This window comes from Nothoprocta perdicaria, unplaced genomic scaffold (assembly GCF_003342845.1).
Source record: "Nothoprocta perdicaria isolate Ctin4 unplaced genomic scaffold, notPer1 scaffold_177, whole genome shotgun sequence".
Taxonomy (NCBI): domain Eukaryota; kingdom Metazoa; phylum Chordata; class Aves; order Tinamiformes; family Tinamidae; genus Nothoprocta; species Nothoprocta perdicaria.
Window position 1 is genome coordinate 1,110,253 of NW_020454949.1, and position 21,621 is coordinate 1,131,873.

The 21,621-nt window shown below is 51.8% G+C and overlaps 1 protein-coding gene across 1 annotated transcript; it reads right to left on the reverse strand.

Annotated features, from left to right (window-relative positions):
• Positions 1 to 97: 97 nt before the first annotated feature.
• Positions 98 to 19,672, reverse strand: TRPM2 (transient receptor potential cation channel subfamily M member 2). The gene is made up of 34 exons (XM_026036391.1): positions 19,549 to 19,672; positions 16,497 to 16,769; positions 16,085 to 16,170; positions 15,491 to 15,659; positions 14,850 to 15,030; positions 14,311 to 14,477; positions 13,687 to 13,867; positions 13,251 to 13,312; positions 12,771 to 12,971; positions 12,285 to 12,387; positions 11,728 to 11,849; positions 11,196 to 11,546; positions 10,556 to 10,693; positions 9,968 to 10,097; positions 9,508 to 9,653; positions 9,025 to 9,137; positions 8,354 to 8,567; positions 7,644 to 7,762; positions 7,179 to 7,311; positions 6,865 to 7,036; positions 6,153 to 6,336; positions 5,720 to 5,901; positions 5,423 to 5,555; positions 5,131 to 5,218; positions 4,797 to 4,884; positions 4,272 to 4,423; positions 3,328 to 3,404; positions 3,148 to 3,249; positions 2,705 to 2,791; positions 2,383 to 2,488; positions 2,004 to 2,105; positions 1,475 to 1,591; positions 1,089 to 1,184; positions 98 to 634 (listed from the first exon to the last, which is right to left on the reverse strand). Exons 2-34 carry the CDS (start codon positions 16,695 to 16,697, stop codon positions 605 to 607), a joined length of 4,533 nt encoding a protein of 1,510 aa, XP_025892176.1. The 5' UTR covers positions 16,698 to 16,769; positions 19,549 to 19,672; the 3' UTR covers positions 98 to 604.
• Positions 19,673 to 21,621: the final 1,949 nt, after the last annotated feature.

Below are 21,621 nucleotides of genomic sequence, written 5' to 3' on the forward strand. Positions count from 1 at the left end.
GGCCTCCGCGCATGTCCGCTGGTTAAACAGCTGTAACGCCACAGCTGATAATTATTTAATGAACAGTTTATTGAGCTGGGTTGACTAAATTGCCTGCCCATCTCACTGAGTCCCAGTGCATCACCAGCAAAGCTGCAGTTGTGCTGTGATGGCCACCAGCGTGGGAAGGATAGTTCCATCTGCCCAATGTCTGATCCTTTGGGAGGATTTAGAGGAAGGAAAATCCCTCCCTGAGCATAGTAACCAGTCCCATGGGACTGTTCTGAGGTTATCAAGAGCCCCTGGAGACTGTCCCCACTGTGTCATGTTCTCCTTTCACCAGGCATCAGAAAAGGTAAAAGTGAAGGACCCCTTAAGAGCAGAGAAGGACCCCTTAAGAGCAGAGATATCTGAGATGGTCCCGCTAATGTTCCCTCTTTGGTCCCTTCTCGCCCAAGGGGCCACAGAGCATGACCACCTGAGTCCCAGCAAGTTGTCCATTTTCTCTCACCTGTGTGAGGAGTTGGGGCAGGCAGGTGACCTTTAGCACAGGACATCCATGCTTTGGCTTGCACAGAAGGAAGGAATTCAGCTACAACATGGCACTCGGTGTATGCAGGCAGGGTCAGGCAACAGCACGGCATATGTGGGGCACCTGCTTGGAGGCATGAAGCTATAAACTCACTGAGCGAAGGGAAGCCTTACAGGAATGGTCCTGGGAATCTGCTTGTCCCTGGGCTAATGACTTGGCTTGGCCGATGAGGAAGCACCAAGAGATGGGCTAGAATTGACCTCTGCTCCTTCAAAGGATGGGTCCATGGGGTTCCAGCCCCAGCAGTGACCAGCATGGTGCATGGTCACTGCCCTGACAGCCCTTGTGCCCAAGAGCTTGGTGGTGGATGCAGTGAATGGTGGTGGGCAAAGGACATTTCTTCTCCCAGAGACCTGACATGTACATTCATGAAGGGAGAGAAGACCTTGTCTCCATCAGCTGCCCCTGGTCTCAGAGCGAAGCTGGGGATAGTCCCGAAGAGGGTTCTGGTCCAGGGCAGCAGGAGCCCTGGGGTATTCTGGAGGACTCAGTAGTAGGAGCCTAGGAGGGTTGAGACCTTGTGCAGGAGCAACTTGTGGTTGGCATGCAGAGGCATCCTCTTGTCCAGGACCTGCCAGCGGATGCACAGCTCTGGATCACAGCCTTGCAGGAACTGAAAGGGACAAAAGATACTGCATGCTGCAGGCAAGAAGGCATAGCAGGCACATCTGTCCAGCCCCCAGCCTCCTGCCTGTTCTTTTGGGATTCTCCATTGCTTTGTTACCCCATGATATATTTCTGCTGCATGGAGAAAGCTCATGCAGCTGGAGAAATCCACCCTTGATGAGGGTAAGATCTGAAACCAAATGGATTTGGTGGGCGGATCTGCCTTGCTTGTGGTCCCATCTGCTCCATGCTTGCTCAGAGACAGGTTAAAGACTTATGGAGGCAAGAAGCCCTTACCGAGTTCATCCGCTTCATTTCCACATTGTTCTGGTCATCAAAATGCACACTGATGGCAACAGTCTCAACCCAAGCATTGTCCGTGTTGCGGGGATCGTCGAGGTACCCCTTATGTATCTGTGCATGGAAGAGGACTGCTGTATTACCAGAGCCCTGGACACTTCTCCGACAGCACCGAGAGGTCCCATGAATCTCATAACCAACTGGGTGCATGTGCTGAGGTGGAGGGGATATTGCTTTACCACTTCTCTCCTCTGCTGGAGAGCTGTGACCTGTTTGCATTATGTGTCCTCTGAGCTACAGCCATGAAAAATGATTGCAGTGGGTGCATGCGCCCACCAGTCTGCTACGATGGGTTGGTACCTCTCAGATCTGGAAATGGTCTCAGGCCATCGTGCTGTTCCTCCTCCACCAACTATTCCTACCCCAGCCCGAGGGCTCTGCATGAGCATTGGCAAAAAGGGATTTTACACTGCTGCCCTACTTCTGTAAGCCTCGCGTAGTGCCATGACACCTTATGGCCCCGTACCTCTGTGCCTTGTTTCAACAAGTTCTGGAATTGGGGCCAGAACTCCCTTCGCAGGATCCACTTGAGCTTCAGTGGTAGCAGCTCGCCCGGCTCCAGTGACCCCTGCACCAAAGCAGATGTCACCAGAGGGGCCTGACCATGGGCCAAGGCAGCCCTCCCTCCCTCACTGCAGCCAGTTTGGTGCATCAGAGACCCTGTGGCCACACACTGCTGTGGGCAGAAGGGACCTCATCAGACAGAGGTCTATGAAATCCACTTCCATTTCTTTTTTTTTTTTTTTCCCCCAAAGTGCATCTGCTAGGCCAGCAGATCTTGGGCTCAGGTGGGCCCCTGGCCTACATGGACTCTTCTGAGCCAGAGGATTTCAGCTAACTCTTACCCCAGGCAGCGCCCAGACGTCCGACAGGGGGTACTGGGCAACTAAGACTTCCAGCATCTTCTTCAAGCTCTTCCTGATAATGGATCCATCTGAATTCCTCCTCCAGCTGTGAGAGAGAGCCCTGTGACTCTGCAGCAGAACTTGGTTCCCCCTTTCCCAGCATGTTGGCAAAGGTTCCCACTTTGAGAGGGCAGCAAAGAGATTTACCAGAGAACCCCATCTTCCTGGAATAGTTTTGTGTCCCCATGCCCACCTGCACCCCTGGCACCACTTCCCGACACCAGTCCTGGAGCAGCACCCCTCACAGATTCCATGCACTCACCGGGTCACAACTGGGTGCAGGGCATGGTTGGGTCCAAAGCAGTGCAGGCTCCCACGGCCTCGTAGACCCGTCCTGCCCATGGGATTCCTAGCAGGGAGAAAGCATGAGAGAAGGCATCAGGGTGCCTCACCTCAGACTGTGAGGTTGCTTAAACTTAGAATTTCCCAGCACAGCACCATTAGTGTTCTGAGCTTCTGGGGATGCTTTGGAAAGGCCCTGAATAAAATGTATTATTTCCATGCTCAACCATTAGCTGCTTGGAAAATGGAAGGTATATTTGATACACCCAGGCCCTCCTGTCACATATGGCCAGGACAGCATTTTTTGGCTTTAATGGTATTTTGCAAAGGTTCTTGGTAGCACAGGCGTGTGGGCCCTAGGCACATGTTTCCCATTTCCCTATTTTCACTTCACCCATCCATCCTTTTGGGCAACAGACTCACAGTGGCAGCCCATCCTGCACTGCATAGAGGCCGTGGAAGCTCTGCCGGTTGATCAGCCCATCCATGGCATTGTAATTTATCTTCAGGAGTGACTCTAAGGACCTGGACAGCAGGATACAAATAGTCAGGGCAGGGGAAAGGAGCAGGAGCTTCAGGAAAAGGACTGGGGAGGACACTCACAGGCTGAACGGGTCCTGCACAGCCATATCATTGTGGTTAGCCGAGTAGGAGACAGGATTGTAGAGTGGGAACTCCACCTGCAGAGCATATGGTGGCATTAGGCCCAGCTCACATCCCTGCTCTGATGACAGCATCACTCTGGGGGCAGGCAGGGACCAGAACTCATGGGATTACTTTCTATCCCAGTCTTTCTCTTCATCTAGCTCTTGGCATCAAGCCTGGAGGCATGTAGAGCCCAGGAGCTGGCTCTGTCCTCTCTGGAGCTGAACTCAGGATCTCAGCAGGAGGACCAGTGCCTCACTTGTGCATTCACAGCAGCTGGTGCCAGACCCTGCTCCTGGCCGAGACAGCCCCAGAGCAGGCCCCGATTCAGGAAATGAGGTAGTAAATGCTATTCCCCCTCTGTCTCCTAACAGCATATCCCTGACATCCCAGCAGGAATGATGTCTGCTTCTCCCTTTCTCTCTGAGAGCTCCAGAGGTGCAGTTTACCTGGGAACAGAGTCTCACTGTAACTGCCATTCCCCAGTGCAGGTGCCCTGCAGGATTTTGGCAATGGGGCAGACTCACTAACAGTGAAAAAAAGCATGGCCATCCCCATCTGGAGCAGCCCAGGACATTCCAAGCGAGTCCCAGTGCTATTCTCCTGATGGCAACCGAAACACTTCCCAAAGGAGGCATCTCAACCCATGGATGGGCCCTCTGCCAAGCAAAGACTCAGCTCTGGGTTGCTTACTAGCAGCATTCTCATGAGGCTTCTTGTCCAAGGACACGGGAGAACAGAAGCTCCCAAATTTGTCTCTTTTCAATTTGGAGGTAGACGCAATGACATGGCCATTCCCCTTGACATGTCCCCACCTCCTACTGTCTGTTGGAGAAGTACAAAACCCCCTCCTGCCGCTGCTGAGCCTGCCAGGCCCTGCTCCCCACGGTCAGAGCTCCTACCTCCCAGGGCACCTTCTCATCCGGCACAGGAAAGCGGACAGTGTGAGACCCTGGATACAGGAGGTTTCGAGCAAGCACATGGTATGGGGGCTTCATCTCTTCAGTTTTCTCCTCCAGGTCAAACTCTCTCATTTCCGAGGTTTTGCTGGAGACTGCAAGGCAGACACAGAGACTGAGATCCCACCATACTGAGTGCGGAGTCAAAGCGATATTGATTCTGTGGGTTGTGACTCTGCTGACTGGTGGCTGGCCATGAAAAGACTTGGAAATGGGCTTCGCAGAGAGCTCCAAAGTGGGGAATTGAGGGTGAGAATGGCCACAGGACAGGCTGGACAATTTCACAGAGACCTCAGTTCTGCAGGTGGTCTGAGGGATGAAGCAGGTGAAGCATCTGTCACATGAGGTGGCCCCAAAACCTCCCATACCAAAGGAGCCCAGAGTCTCTGCTTTGCTCTTTAACACAGGGGCACGAGGGTTCGCTCTGCCCTGGTCACCAGGGGCAGGGTGGAGACTAGCTCTGCTTACCCAGGGGTGGCATGTCCTTGTCTAAACCAAAGCCATTCCCATGCAGGGCCTGCATCATCCAGTTCAAGGCTTTAGCACTCTGATGCATCTGTAAGGGATAGGAGAAGTCATCAACCCCTTCCCATACTGCCAGAACCAGCAGGCACTGGGGCACACAGACCTTTCCCTCTCAGCACTGCACTGCACTGCTCAGCTTTGGACTAGAAATTGTCAAGAAAGGTCTCCTTGGGAAAGGAGTTACCTTCTGCCCTGATAGTTTTCTTTCACTGATGTAGTTCAGCTGACACTTGAACAACCTCACCTATCCAGGGCAGTTGTTCAACTTCTGTCTCACCTGCTCTTCCAAGGTGACCAGTCTCTGCTCCACGAGCCCTGTCCTCTTCACGCGATCCGAATTCAGCAAGTCTGCGAGTACATCAACTCTGAAGGGGCAGCACAAAGAGGAGACTCCTTTGGAGCTGGGTCTGGTGTAGGAGGCCAGAAGCCCACTCCATGTTAGTGCCTCCCCATCCTCAGAGGTCCTGTGAGCATTCCCTCCCTTGCCTAAGTGCACAGCCAAGGTTACAACAGCCCAGACTACCAGATTTCTGCCCAGGTTGCCCTTGGACAGGAGGACACCCTGGTACCTCTGTGCAATGTCTCGGATCCTCTGCTCCATGCTCTGCTTCTCCTGGCACTGCTGGTGCTGCAGGTAATTCTCCTTCAGATACATCTCCCAGGAGAGGAGGGCAGCTTCTTCATTCTTCTCCAGCTTCTCTTCTGCCAGAAGAAGGGAATGGTGGTGCTCAGAACAGGGAACTGTTCAATCTCTGAGTATCTCGGGCCATGGTGCCACAGCCCAGAGGCCAATCCATGTGCCTCGATGCACCACGCCATGAGTCAGGGAGGGAGTGAAGGAAGGGAGGAGAGAGGTTGTTTCTCACTGAGCTGCTTGTGGCGTGTGGCTGGCCTGCGGAGCAGGATCCGCTGGACCACGAGCTGCAGGTGGTTGAGCAGGATGAAGGGGGGAGGCGCAGGAGGGCGGCCATGGTACTCCTCGATCAGATCATGTCGCTGAAACTTCCAGATCTGGTCCGTGTGCTCCTGGACCTGCTGGAATGTGTAGCTGCAGAGGCAGAGCCTGGGCATCAGCCGTGCTGTAAGAGCATACAGCACACCTGCATGCTGTCACACCTCCTGCCCCATCTCTCTGACCAGTTCTGAGTCTATACTTCTTCCGTCTGCCTATGAAGTGCCTCCAAGACCCAGTCAGGATATCCCGAAGCCTCTCTTTGCACTCTCACAGCATGTGAGGCCCTGACCCTACCTGCAAGCAAAGCAAGCTTGATCAGGGCCATGGGGCCAGGTCAGACTCACTTGAACATGGCGATGAGGAGGTTCAGGAGAAGGATATTGGTGAAAAGCAGGTACAGGCACAGTAAGATGACCGTCAGCCACTCTGGGAAGATGGGCTCCTTGCTATCCTCATTGGTTTCTGGGCACTTGGGCTTGTAGGGGTCGGTCCCGTTGGGGCTGCATTGATCAATGTTAAAGTTGACCCCTGCAAGCGAGCACAGCACAACTCCAGCACAGCCAGACCTCATGGTATCTCAGGGAGCATGTTGTAATCAACAGTAGCCAGTGGCAAGGGAGCTCAGCACCTTGCAGAGCTTTTAGCCGCTGCCATGCACACAGGGTTCTGAGCTTGACCTGCAATGTCTGTTCTGTCCCAAGTGCTCTGCTTATTTCACCAGCTTTATAGCTGAATGAGATCAACTCATGCCAGCTGGCAATCTGCTCTCATGAGTTTGCCAATGTGATATCTCAGCCAGTTGGGCAACTTCAGCCCCTGGGTTTGGCATCATGTGGATGCTCAGGATGTGCCAGAGTAGGACTCCAGCTCCATCATTACTCCCTCCTGGTCTCCTGCCTATGATACGCTTGGGGAGGACAGTCCTTTGTAGAACTCCTATGGGCAAGCAGAGCAGGAACTAGACAGACTGCAGGATGAGCATGGCATCCCTCAGCCTTGTCACAGATCTACTCTGCTCATAAGCAGGCATCGCATCGATAAGCAGGCATCCCTTACCATCAATGTAAGAGGGGATTTGCCCAAAGATGGTCAGGTAGGAGTGGTAGACGACTCCACGGAAAAGCCAGTCCACACGTTCCTCATTGTGGATCAAGATAGCCTGCTTGGCAACCCCAAAAGACACCACCCATACTGCAAGCAGGAAGAGGAAGAAGAAGACATCCTTCATCTGCAAAGACACAGGCAAAGTAAAATTGTGTCTTAGAGCAAAGAACTCTCTGGCATAGCATAACATGGGTGGCACATTCCATGCAGGCATCTGGCTGCTCGAGCTGAGAGCCAGGCCTGACGGAGTGGAGGGGAACTCTCACCATGCGTTTCACAATGATGATCTTGGGCCCCAGCGTCTTACTGACGGTGAAAATATGCATCAGGCGCAAGCAGAAAATAATAAAAGCCAGTGACAGTATGATCCGCCCAGGATACAAAGTAGATGGGATCAGCCTGAGCACAGAACAGAGGAAAGGAAACATCTCAGTGCTAAGAGGCTAGATTTTCTTCTGAATTCCTAGTATTAAAGCTCCGCAAAACTACCAAGCTTTACCAGAGTGCTGAGAGTTGCAGCACAGAAAACATCACTCCTAAAAAGAGCTGAAAACACAGAGAAGTCAGTAAGAATTAATCATGTGACCATGAAAACCTTCATTGGTCTTTTGAAGAATAAATTGTAATTTAGAAAACGTACACAATTCTATTGCCCCAGATTGGGTCTGCCTGAAGCCTAAAATAGCAGCTTCGAGTCTCTGTGCTGCCAGGTAAACAGCCCTACAGCTCACCTGCAGGTCAATCCTGTGATAAAGACCAGAATGGCACAGACATCCAACCTATTCCAGAAGTCCTTGAAGTACAGGGAAGCCTTTTTCAGGATCCCAAGCCCATCTGGGTCATATAGCAGCTGTTGGGAAGAGGATGAGTTAGTAATTTGGTGAAAACCTTGTAGGATGTTCACATGCAATGTACAGAATGGGGACTGCACAGATCAACTGACCATTGCTGGACTGTCTTGCTTACCTGGAGTCAACCTTAGCCTACAGGGTTTTCTACAAGGGCATGAAAGGAGCATAGGAAGAGATATCTGAGGAAAAAAAGAAGCTCCTTTGTTCAATGAAGATAAGCAGAGAGAGGTGCTGAAACAAAAGCTGAAAAAAAAAGAAATGCAAAGCCTGGAAATGCTCCTAGCAACAAAAGCCCAAGGAAAGAAGTGGTCCCTTCATCTCCTGACATACTCAACACTAGACAGAGTGTCTGTCTGTAGGTAGCCAGGGCCAGGTCAGTTGTAGCTGAGGAAATTCTGTGTCCCGGGAGACATGAGAGATCTGGTATTTCCTTCTGCTAACACTTCTTTGACTGGATGGATATACAAGAGGCAGCACATGAGCTACATAGAGACTTTCTGTGAGCACCCAGAGGCATGGCTCCCCCTTAGGCTGCTGTGCCTGGATCCCGTCACCTCCTCCCCAGACACCTCCCCCTGTCCATGCTGTACCTGACGGGTCTCCTCACACACCAAGGAGAAGAGCCAGAAGTAGATGAGGTATTCCCGCCAGGATGGCAGTGGCTGGAAGTCAACCATCAGGACGTAGGCGAAGAGCAAGAGGAAGGTGAAGTAAGACAGGATGTTCATGTGGAAGATGACAACAGGTGCCGTGAAGAAGGCCCTCAAACGTGTCAGGCAGCCCAGGGGCTGCAGCCTCTTCTCTCTGAAGGGAGGAAGGGACAAACACTTGATTCAGCTATCTGAGATCTATGTGCTAGCAACGCCCATGAGGAACACTGCTCCAACCTTGCAGTGTGTTACTAATAATGAGCTCCCATGACAACCTGTTGGGGAGATCTTGTTGGCTTATCTGTTCCCAAGCCACATGCTGTCCAAGGAGACATTACAATAGCTTCTCCCAACCTATGTGGTGCTCCATGTAGACTGTCCTGACGAGGATGGGGCGAGGATGTGATCCTGGGGCACTTCAACCTCCCAAGGGGCTACAGGTACCACAGTGGGGCGGAAAGTGCAGGCACACAGGGTGTTCTTGGGTGCATGTGGGACTGGCTCTGTGAAGGAAAGACTCCTGACCACCGTGGTCACAGTGAGCCAGCCGAATGGTGATGCTTGGAGGAAACCCCTGCCTCAATGCACATCCCCCTAGCTGTGAGAGGTACCTGAAGGTGATGAGGCTGGTGTACAGAAGAGGGAAGAACAGCATGCACACAATGACTCGCCAGAGCCCGTTGTCCACACACATCTTCCCCCACCACACTTTGGTTAGAAAGGACTGTAAGAAGAAAGAGGAGCACCAGTTACAGTCAGCCCCTCTCCACACAGGGCACAACTCATGGCGCAATTGGCTAGTCTGGCTGAGGGACAGACACTAGGCTGGATCTAGCCCCTGAGAAGTCCAGGTCAGCTCTGTAGGAGTCCTGGGGACAATTGATCCCCACTAGCATAGAGCAGGAAGGAGATCAACAGGCCCATGGCACAGTTCACCATGGGGTGCAGGGTTATATCAACCTCTGAGCCCTAGGAATGGGGATGCAGAGCACAGCCCAGCTATTTGAGCCTCAGTCCTACAAATGAGAAATCCTTAATCTGGAGCAAGGGAGGTATAGGTACTTCTAGCACATGCACCACCACCGGCAACTCACCTGCACACCCCCATGAGATACAAAATTCATGTTCTTGGCCTCCAGTGCCAACTGCAGACATGTTGTTTTCCCCCAGGCTTCAGACACACGGGTGAGGAGTTTCTGGGCTCTCTCTTCATCCTTGCGATAACACTCTGTGAACACCCCTAGCCAGGCAGAGATCAGGAAAGCATGAATGAGCTCCAGGGCCAGCTTGGCACTCAATAATATGCCTGTAGAGTTGGCCTTTGTAGCGGGATCTGGATACTGCAGCATCATCTGCCCTTGGCATTTCCTCTTCTACACTTGCAGTGTCAGCTGGAGCACAGCCCTCACCACCACTGCCATGATTAGGGGACCCTTGTTTGACATTGTCCTCCCCACCCGTCACCCCAACGTACAGCCTGTGGAGAAGGGCAAAGCCAGTTAGTGCTACAGGACAAGAGAAGAGCTCTATACTGCCAATCCACCTCCCACTCACCGATAGCTTTGTGCTCATACTGCTCAGCCAGGGCCAGCATTTCCTCGGTGGTGTCGGTGTCATCTTCTTCCTTGGCAAGCTCCTTCAGGATCTTGCTGCAGGCCAGACCAGCCGCCATGCAGTCCTGGCTCTAGAACAGAAGAGGCCAGAGGGAGGTTGGGATTCTGGTCCTATCCTACATATTCCCAGGAGATCTGCTGAGCCCTTCAGGTCTCCTGCACCATGGGAAAAGGTCTCGCAAGCTGACTGCTGCATGTGAAGGACAGATTTCTATGGCAAAGGTTGAGCAGCCTTCCATTATGGGAGCTTTTGTGCTGGGAGGCTGGGGGTGAAGGGACAGGTGACCCAACTACTGAGCCTGGCATGCTCATGGTATGCAGCTGGGACTAAATTTCAAGCATACGTGGGCAGTGGGGAGCTGTCACAGGCTTGCTTGCTGGCTCTCCTTTGGCTTGGGCACTGCTATAGGTCTGTGGGTGACTCTCCTGCCATCCTGAATCCCAGCAACTGGTATATTGCCTCTTGAGGATGGGAGGTTTGGCTTATCTGAGCCTTAGAGCTGAGACCAAGAACCTTGGGTTGTAGTACCTGTGTCCAGATGATTTCTGCCAGCTCCTTGCGGTTCTGAACCACAGCCCAGATGAGCAGGTCACGGACTGGGTCCATGGTGAAGGTGACTCGGTTGGCAGAGCGCTTGTAGAGGGACCGGAGACTTGACCCTTGAACCTGCAGGGCATGCAGCAGTTAGACCCATTCCCCATGTTAATAGGCAGCCAAGAGCAGACGCGACCCCTCCACAGAAGACCCCCTCAAAACCTGTGCTGCCACCAGCACCTGTGGAAAGGCGTTTTCTGCAAACAGTGGCAGTGACCAAGGCTGGACTTGCCTTGGAAGTAGTGGAAATGCCACTACTTCCAGGCTGAGCATGTGCTCAGCCTGTGCAGTGCACATGGAGTGTCTCTATTCTATAGCCTGGTGAGCCTTGCCCACCAGAGTCACACAGTGCCATGGGTGCAGGACACGGGTGCAGGCTCACAAGGGTCATCGTAACAGGGTGGGGATTGCACCTTGGATGTGGGACAGATCACCTAGGTAGAGATTTAAGCTACTTTAAATGAGGAATCTTGAGTGGGCAAGAGAGCAGCAAGCTGACTGCAAGCCCAGGGATTGTTTCTAGACTCCCCCTCCCAAATGCCACCCTACCACTACGTAATGTGGATATGCATACGTTGAGCTTGATGTGTGGAACAGGGATGGGAAGCCGGGGCCGCTCCGTTTGCTTGGGCTTGGGGTAGAGCGGCTGTGTGGAGCGGCCTAGCAGCTCCTGTAGCACCTGCGAGACGTGGTGCAGTTGGACTCTTGGCATTTTGGAGCCAGCTGTGTGCTCCTTCTCTTCCAGCAGGACCTTCTGCAGCTTGCTGTGGAACAGGCAGGACGGCGCTATGTTGTCATAGAGGTAAACCAGGACATCCCAAGTGACAAACTCCTTGAGACGCACTCCTTGCTCCAGGAACAGCTTGACAAATTCCGGTTTGTTGGAGATCAGGGCAGCTGCCATCATGGGGTGCAAATCTGTGGGCTGTCAGGCCAGAGGCAGAGATCAGGGGCTCTGGGGCCACAGAGTGGGGCCTCACCATGCTCCATGCTCATATGGGGGTATGGTGTTATTCTTGAGCAAGGGTTTTGCCCTAAGCTCTTTGTCTCTTGTGGAAGCCATGCAGCAGACAAGTAGCATAGGCATGTGAGGAGGCCTGTCTCACCCTCCATTCATGGTCATCCGTGAAGATCTCACTCCGAGCAATGTCCACCCTATTCCAGGCCACAGCTAACTTCAGCTGGTGGTCCCAGTTCTCATGGCCAAAATGGTCCCGGTTTCGGGATGCTGCATTCAAAGGATATGGGTGAGAAACAGAAGATATTTACTCTGCAGGAAGATATTATCTGGAATCCCCTGTGGAAACTGGGCCCTTTGGGGGAAAAAAAAAAGATCTCTTCACTCAATCCTTACATCCCCCATCTTGTTCACATTCTACACAGACTAATCAAGCCAAGCACTTGGCTCTAAGAGTGTCTTCACCACACACCAGAAGTTCTCTGCATAGGAAACCAGGTGGGAACACTGCTGAGGTGCCTTTAGCCTGCCTGCAACACACCACCACTTCTGCCTTTGGGAAAACCCCATGAGCTGTCCGGCTCATCATCACAAGGTCTAGGGAGTCTTTTGAGAGCCCATAAGCCAAGCATATGTAGGAGGTGCCTCACGACCCCTGTCCCATTCTCCTCTCTCCATGCACCCAAGCAGCGCCCAGCCCCTCACCTTTGAGCAGGGCCTGCAGGATGGCAACATCCACATCCTGCTGGCCATACTTGCCCTCTCTGAAAATTGTTAGGAGCTGCCGACTCCTCACAATGTCTTGGATCTGCAAGGAAAATCATGGGCAAGTTACACTGCAGCAACAACATCTCCTCCCTGCTACTTCCTACAGCCTTCTGTGCATCCATGTCCTGCCTGGGACAATGCCTTGATCCTCTTGGGCTGCCTGCAGGCCCTCTGACCTGTGTCTCCCAGTCTCGATGCAGTTATTCCCATTTGACATCTTTCTAACCAAAGGGGAGGGGTTGAGCTTGAGCCACAGGGTGCCCACCTGGCCAATGCTGAGCATTGCCAGGGGATCTAGGGTGTTGGGGGGAAGCTCAGGCCCAAACGTCATATGGGGAGACCTGCTGTTCATGGGTAAGAATACCTAGGTCCCTTTAGATCACCACATGCTTGGGAAAGGGGCAATCTACATGAGAGTCTCACCTTCTTAGTCCACTCCACTAGTTTGCTCTCAGTGAAGTACTCGTAGGTGTCATGGAAGAGCATGCTCAGCTTCTTCTGGATCAAGGCAATGGTTATACTGGAGACAGGCAGGCTGGCCACCTGTGCAATGACATCAGCCACGCGACCAGAGCCCTCCACAATCACACAGGGGGTCCCATTGTTGATGGCATTGTAAATGGTCTGCAAGAGAGCAGGGATACTGATTCCAATCACACTCAGAGACCAGAAAAGTCCCACTGAGTTTGAAAACCCCACTGCTTCACTACATCACTTCTATCCAACTGCATTTCAGCTAACGTAGGAACACGTTGACACCAGGTCTTTGCCAACACCAGGGGAGCAGCACCTCCAAGGAAGAGGCAGTCCTGCAGCTCTGGACCCTGGCTGCCCATGTCACAGGTTTTCCTTTCCATTGTACCCTCTCAGCTCTGCTGGGAGAAGGCAGGACAGGATACTTACATCAAGTGTGCCAGGGCCTCCTTCTAGCACCACACACACGATGGGGATCTTGATTGCAACTCCTGCAGAGAAGCGGAGATGAAGGTCAGCTCTATAAAGAGTGGAGCCTTCCTGCAGCTGAACTGCTCCCTTGGGCAGTGAAGTGCAAAAGGTAAGAGTGGAAGTATCATCCAACACATGCCAGATGCCAGAAGGACAAGGAAAAGTTTCCTGACATGTCCTGAAGCCATCCTCTGTCAGAAAAATGTACTTCGATTTGGGCCACTGAGGAACCGGACAGGAAACATGGTCCCTGTTTCATGAGCATCAAATTCCACCCTCCAGGGAAGCCAGTTCACTGCCTCCCTTCTCACCAGAGGGGCAGTGCTTTTTAATGGACACTTCATCCCACCTCCCTCACTCCCCTGCCTCAGGCTTGGAGAGTTGCTGCTGTTACCTCCTTTCACCTTTGTCTGCTCAGAAATGAATTTCTCCAGCCTGGTCCTCAGGGAAATTTCCACACCGTACCGCCCATGGGTCCCGTCATCCACCAGGATGAAGTGGGAGTGGTTGCTGTCCAGGCAGGACAGGGTACCTTGGTTCTCCTCATCCAGTACATACTCAGCTGGAAAACCACCCTGCAAGGTACCACAGGAGACACACTGCACAAAGTCTCATAGCGTTCAGGTGGGTCACTGCATACCCAAGCAAGCACCACATGGAACGGGAACAGGTCAGCATGCTGGGGCAGCCCGGCCAACAACTCTGACTGCTATCTCTTGAGTGCTCATGTCAGCCTTCCCCCAAGGCCTCTCTGTCTCTGCTCCACCTGCCCTCCCAGGCTCCTCCCTGACACCCAAGGGTCCTTCCAGGAGTAGTAATGTACCCATACAGGACACTGGGTATGGTGGAGGGGCTGCTTGGAGAGCAAGGGCCAGGGGCCAGCACTCCTGTTCTGACTACACTTTGCTAGTGCTGCTGGCCACAGCCACTCTTGGAGCACCCCTTCCCATCAGTTAAGACTTCACTGGTGGCACAGGCATGGGCAAAATGAAAGTATCTGCAACTCAGCCCATCTCACCATGGGGCAGATGAGGGTGTCCCGGTTGTATATGGTTCCCCAGGTGGCTATGCCAATGGTGACAATCTCATTCTCCTTGTAGTTGCTGCTCAGGATGAAGTCTCGTACTGCCTCTCCCACCTGTTTCATCACACCAGTGTGGGACCCCCCTGTGATGATCCAAGCCCCTGGAGGTCAGAAAGAGACTTGGGAAGGGAGGGGGTCTGCTTGCAGTGACCTGCTCACATCCCCCTACATAGCAGTAGGAAGATCTAGTCCTCAGCAATGCTCTATCCCCGAAAAGAAATCTTCCCTTCCCAATACACCAAGCCCTGGCAGCATGAGAGATGCCTTCTTCCGCACAGTAGGTTCTCTCTCAATCCCACTGTTTGCAGTAAGGACAGACTATTCCTGATGCTAGTATTTCAGAGGGGGACCTACAGTCCTTCTGCACCAGCTCAGATATACCTCCACAGCAGCCAAACTCACTGCAGCTGTCATGGTGACACAACAGGCCTCTTTCCAACTATAGTCTTCAGGACTACCTGCACATCTCTTACCGGTGGTCTGGGCCACTTTGACTAGCCCTTGCCTGAAGATGTTCTTCAGCCTTGGCTTCATGATGAAGTTTTTAGCTCCCCCAGTGACTGAGATGAGAAGGTTAGGAGCATCGAGGCCCCAGTGCTGTGTCATGAGGTGGTAGATGATCCGTGGGGGTGTATCGGAGGAGACGCGCACATACTGCAGAAAGGGAGCATCAGGGTTAAACATGAAGGGACAGGGGAAAAGAGCACTTCCAAGACAATTTTGCCTGCCCTAGTGGACTTCTCCCATCATTTTCCAGCAAGTCCTGTTGCTGCTGCCCCAGGTCTAGGTGCTGGGCTCTGTTTCCCTTCACTTCTCTGGGTTCAGCATGATTGAGACGCACGTAAAGACAAGGAACTTGTCTTTCCCTGGGGCATGGGCTTCACAAAATTAAGGTCAGTCTCACAGCTTCATAAAAGGACTGGATACAGGGTAGGAAGACAGGAGGGATCCTGTCACACCCGCCTTTCTGTGCTTAGGTCAGTGTTGCTTTTGGGCCATTTCCACGCTTTTACCATCTCCTTTCACTAAGGAGGGAAATGCCCACATTTCCTCTTCCACGGACCCTAAACAGACCCTGGCTCCCAAAACACCACAGAGGCAAAAACCAGATCACCTTTCCCATCTTCTGCCCCAGGCCCGTGAAGCAGATGTCACCGAAAGCATCTGTGGGCATTTCCTGGATGTGCCTGCTGGGGTCCCATTCCTTCCCCAGGAAGATGGGTGGCTTGGCAGCATCTTCTATGTGCTGTTCCCTGAGGTAGCCGCATTCACACACAACCCTCCTGGAAAGCACACAACCAGTTTGTCCAAAAGCAAGCAAAGCCCAAAGGACAAAACCCAGGTGGCCCATTTAGTTAGCTCAGAAGAAAGCAGTGGTGTTTTCATTAAGAATGACTTGTGTACCAGCATCTCCCTCCTAGCTTGCCTTCCAGCTCAGAAATTGCACAGAAACCAAAACATTGTTTGGGGTAAAATCAGAAAAAAATGCATTTCTACTTGCTGAAGCCTTTGATAGAAACATAAAGGCTGGTGTGGATGAAGCATAGATGGAAACATTTGCATGCAAAAGCATCAGAAGGGCTACACACTGTGAAAGTAGATATCAACAATGGTGTGAATGTGAGATTTTCTAGTGCTGTAGGTTTTTCACCAAATGCTCCTTCTGCTTTCCTACCAAGGGAGAGGAATGAAGCAAAGTTTGACTTACCCAGAGTCAGATGTCTGGGAACTTTCAACAAAGTACATGCACTCTTTCTTCCGGATGTTTTCAGGAATCCACGAGATAAGATTTTCCTGAGGGAGTAAAAAGAGCAGCAGATGTTCAGGGTTTCTGATATGTGAGGGCTGAGAAACCTTGGTTCTTGGGTAACATCTGGATACTTCTTGTGATATGAAGGATGAAAGTTCATGTCTGACAAAGCCAAGTGTCTTCCACAGGACGATGGTACAAGTGCTGGGCATGCAAATACACTTCAGCTGTTTGTCATTTTCTGCACATGCCTCAAATTAAAGTGATATTTTATTAATGTTCCCCCCAACCCAGCTGGCGATTCACCAGTAACGTTTCAAGGGATAACACAGTGATGCAGCCAGCTCCCATCTCTCTCCATGCCTCCTACCCTTGCCTTCTCATTGCTGCTGGAGGAGAAATGTGCCTTCCGCCTGCTCTTGGAGACACTGCTGCTGCTCTGCCGGAGGTTGGGGACCACCTCAAAGTCACTCATCCTCCTGGGGTGCGTGGTAGGGCTGTCTCCTCTCTCGGGGCACACTTTGTTCAGTTCGGAAGGAAGAACCTTGATGCGTCGGCTGCGCACAGCCATGGCAGCGATATCGCACCCCACTCTGCCCTCTTCCTGGCATTCCTAGGCTGGCAGGTCCTGAACGTCTCCATCCTGAGTACAGTGGGGAAAAAAAAGAAAAAGATAAATGTGGCCTGGAAGTTCCGAGATACCCTGTTTGGCACTCCTTTGGTGGTGGTGGTGGTTGTGGGATGCTCTTTGGCAACAGCCTCTCTTTATATTGCCCTGCTGCTGTTCATGCCAGTAAGAAGACAGAGATTTCCATAAAAACCATGCAGGATGTGCTTGCTGCTTACGGACAGATGTGTTTGCTGCAGTCTCCATGTCTCTGACAGAGCGCAAGGCTTTGCGGGCTGTTAAACACCTTTATCAAGCCCCTCCAAAACAGAAAGACACAACCCATGGCCACTTGCCACTAGACAAGGACATCAATGCCTGCCTTGTCCACAAGAAATTTGATTTGCTTTGCTCAGGGGAACAGGACCCAGGAATTTAGATACCTACTACACTTTCTGGGCTCGGTCACTACTCCCGAAGCATTAGAGCCTTCTCCCTCCATGAGACCCAGGCGTGGCCGGCTGGCACAGAGCCATGGCAGAGCCTCCGAGGGCCGACTGTGACCATCAAACACCAGGAGCGGAAGAACCCTAGCCTAGGAAAAACAAAGCCCTGAAGGAGCAGATGTAGGGTGCCTCTAGAGAGGAGACTCACGCTGGGGGACCTTGCCTCAAGGAGCAAACCTGTGGCTATTAGCGCAGCCACTGGTGTGGGTAGGCAGCATAGACAGGTCGCAGTTCTCCTCCCAGCTCAGCAAGAGAGCTCTCCCCATGGTCATTACCCTCACTAATGATTTAACTGAAGTCATGGTGTCCACTCGGCAGAAAGCCAGCACTAGGGAGACTGTGGGGACGCAGACTGAGGTGCCACATGTACATGCAGCCGTCGAGGTCTCCAGTTGCCTGGTGTGTCTGAGCCTCTCAGTGTTCATCGGGGCAGCAGAGGTAATGCCTGCATTAGGTTTGGATGAACCTCTTATCCTGGTAGTGTCACTGAAGGAGGATGTAGAAAGGCTAAGGAGCATCAGAGAGTGTGAAAAAGAGTTAGATTTGTCACATCCTTGAGGGTACGAAGATCCTACAGATTTGGATAAACTTGTTCAATAGGGAAGAGAAGGTTCAGGGGATACCTGCAAGGAGATTGTAGTGTGGCATGGGTTAGTCTCCAGAATAACTGTGGATAGGGCAAAAGGAAATGGCCTCAGGTTGCGCCAGGGCAGGTTCAGGTTAGATATTAGGAAAAAAATCCTACACAGAACCATAATGATTCTATGATTACATGGCCAGGACACATCCTCTGGGCCACACAAGGCATGGGAATGTTATTGCATCGTAGTCAAGGTCAAGATCCTAATGCATTGGACACAGCATTGCAGGCCCTGCAGAGGGCTAAAGGGCCACGCTCTGTCCACCTAGGTGCTCTGAACCATTGCCAAGCTACCCAACTAGCAAACCAATCTCAGTGCATCCCTGGGCCTACAGAAGAAACACCTCTCTGTAGGTGGCTCAAGGTATGGCTCCAGCTTTATCACCTCGCTGCCTCACTGCCTTGTCTTGTGCTCAGCCCTTCAGTTTCTGTCTCCTGAGCCTGCTGCCTCCTGCCCACTAGCGCAGAGCTCCCCGGCCTGCCAGCTCTGCTGCTGCCTGCAGCTTTCCTTGCTTGCTCTCTGTTCCAGGCAGCTGGGTTATTTCTGGCAGCTGAGAAAGCAGAAAGCGGGTCTCTTGTGCAAACAAGCACGGCTCTGCATGGAAAACAGTGCCCTCGCTCTGCATCAATGTGCTGGCTGCATGCCTCTGTATGGGGGTCTTGTGACCTTGCAGAGGTCTCCTGTGCACATGCCCTGGGCGTGCTGGCAGGCAAGGGAGGCTACGGCGTGGTACGTTCTTCCTTCATGCCTTGGAAAGGGCATGTTGAATGAAGCAGGAAGGGTCTGGATGGGACCTCCCCAGTCACTGTTTGCTCCAAGGGAGTTGTGATTAGGCAATGAAGGAAGCAAAGCGTTCAGGTGATGCACTGGTACATCTGTCTGGGTTTCGTGAAAACTTGGGGCTTTCTGCAAACCAGACTCTGCCATCATACCTGAACTTACAAAGGTCACAAGGAACAGTGGGGGCTTCCTGTTGTGAGAGGAACATCAGAGCAAGATCATGGCTAATGTTGTGTTTCATTCCTGTCTTGACCTGCTGGTGGGTTTCCCTCAGATTCAACCAAGAAGCCAAGAGAAGCTCCCCAGCCAAGAAGCAGGGAGAAAAGGGCTTTTTTACAGTCTCACTGGTCTTTTGCATCAGCATTACTGAAAGCAGATGCAATCATTTGAGGAGCTGCCTAAATAATAGCAAAACCCCCTAATTTTTATCTCTAGCTCTCCTGGCCCCATAAGGTGGGCTGGTGCAAATTTATGGTATGCCCACAAGCATGCACAGGAAGGACTCTCCCCCCAGGTCCTCCACAGGCACTCTGAGGTGTGCCACAGCTATGCTCAAAAAAATGCCCAGAATACCTGCTTGTAATGAAATCCACGGCCACAGGCAAATCCTGTCCCATTGCACATGCTGTGCCCCCTCACTCCATTGAGTAGCACCCTGGGAAGAGGGCTGAACCCTAAAGCACCCATCCACCTATATAGCTGCGCGCAACACAGATCCACTCAGCCCAGCTCCGGGCATCGGGTCACCTCTCAGCTCCAGCAGGAAGGTCACAGCACCCACAGGAACAGAGGTGCAAAGCCCTGGCTGCGGACACCAAAAACTGGCTACCAGCCACCTCCATCATCGTGCCCGACGCCCAGCTCAGCCACAGACACAGCAGCCCCTACCTGCCTTGCAGCCTCCTCCTCCTGCATTGCGTGCTCCTCCGCTTTGCACCTCTCACGAGTGGCTCAGCTCTGCATCCCTCTCCAGCAGGTCATTTAATCACTTGAGACGGTGACGAGAGGAGAGGGCTGAGCTGCCTGCAAGATGACTGCAGAGAGGAGGAGGTGGCACAGTGACTGGCAGCCTCCCAGCTAATCAGACTGCAGCAGCAGTCCCGGCACCTTGCTGAGAAGCCGTAGCACAAAACGCAAGCCTGTGTTTGCTAGACCAGCTGAGTCACGCTTCTCAGCTCGGAGCATCAACTTCTACCCAAAGTCTCAAAGCATGGGATCTTTCCTTGCTGTCACTCCAGTACAGGGGATGGAATTGCGTGTGGACTGATGATTCATTCCTACCTGCCCATTTCAAATGCTCTCCTCCTCCAGTTATGCCCCATGCCCCAAAGGCAGTGACTTCTCAATTGGATTTTCAGCCAGGTAACTTCTGCTGGCCACAAAACTTGCTTAACAAAACCAGCTTTCAACTTCTTTAGTCAGCAGGAACAAGCCCCCCCCCTCCAATAACATGACTCATGACTTGCTGGAGAATATGACACATTCTTAGTCCCTGGGAGGATGGTAGAGGAGCATGGTGCAGAGCCAGAGACAGATGGAAAAACAGATGTTTCAGGTTATCAGGGTTGGGCACTGAACCCATACGCCCCCACAACGAACATCACATTGCAATGCTGGAGGGCAATGCATTAACCAAACAAATATGGTCCAAATGAAAACAGTTTTTTTGTCCTTGAAGTCGCTCTCCAGCCAAAGCGTGTAAGATGGCATAGGCCACCTATGCAATGAGTTCTGCTAGTCCCCTTGAACAAGAGCAAGCAGACGAGACGTTTGGCTGGGAGAACAGATGCCATTAATAAGGCAGTAAATAAAATCCATGTGCAACATTTAACAGTTCAGGTTGTAATTAACTCTGCGCTGACAAAGAATATGAGCCAGAAAGACATTATGTGCCATTACCCAATAATGCAAACACTGCTTTCCACTAGGCAGCTCTCTGGAGACCTCTTTTATTTCATTTGAGTGAGGGGCAAAACCACTGCAGCCTGGTGGGGACCCAGCATGGGGTTCAGGTCTTCTGGGATGGTTCCCACTGTACCTTCTAGAAACCCATACCTAGGAGAAATGAAAGTTGGTGCCCACTGAATCTTGTCCTACCACGAGATATTCCTGAGAAGAGTCTGGCTTCAACAGCTTTCGGTTTAAATCTGATTCTGTTATGAGAAACCTCAGAAGAGAATGCACCCGATGACATATTTTTGCTGCTGTTGCTGGTATATTATGAGAGAATATGGACAAAATAGTAGGTGTTACTGGGACATTACTAGAGAAACAAAACAGCAAACATCGGTTAAAGACGAAGATAAGGACCACCATATCTTCAAGGACAGCTGAAAGGGGACAGTAGGACCAAAACAGGGCTTTCTGAATCAAAATGAGGTCATATATAGAAGTGAGTTACTAGAGGTCATTGAATGGATGCAAAGAGACGACCACCAGGGGTCTCAAAAAGACCACCAGAGACCACCAAAGGGACAGAGGGTGCACTCGCGCGAGGCTGGGGTATATTGTAATTAGTACCAGGAAATAGAATGAATATGTATGATCATTCCAAGAATTTAATGCATTTGTAGATAATAGAGAAATAAATTTTTAGCAAGTGCACCTTAGGGCGTGCACGATAGGTGGAGCTATCCCCTGTGTATCCAGAGCTGCAATAAAGTGAATGCCTGCTTCTTAATACTACATTGGTGTTAAGAGGTTTATTTCCGTTTTCGGTTACAATTCACTAGCAGCTTCCCGGAGTCCTTGTACTAAAAGTTTCTGTAACAACTAAAAGCTGTTACAGTAAGCACAGCTGAAGCTGATGGGACACCAGGATTTCTTCTGCAAAAAGAAATCTGCTAGCAGCCCACTGATAATCCTATCGATTACATAGCATTTGGTCCAGTAAGAAAAGGCCATCCTACTGACAACAAAATGAAGTCTGGAGGAAAAGAAGGAAACATTTTGACTTGGTGG

Coding starts and splice junctions, on each gene's coding strand:
- TRPM2 (XM_026036391.1), bottom strand. CDS start 16,697: ATGGCTGTGCGCAGCCGACGCATCAAGGTTCTTCCTTCCGAACTGAAC. Junction 11,850..12,284: donor CCTGCAGGCCCTGCTCAAAG/GTGAGGGGCTGG, acceptor CTTTGAATGCAG/CATCCCGAAACCGGGACCAT. Junction 5,556..5,719: donor CACACGCCACAAGCAGCTCA/GTGAGAAACAAC, acceptor TTCTTCTGGCAG/AAGAGAAGCTGGAGAAGAAT.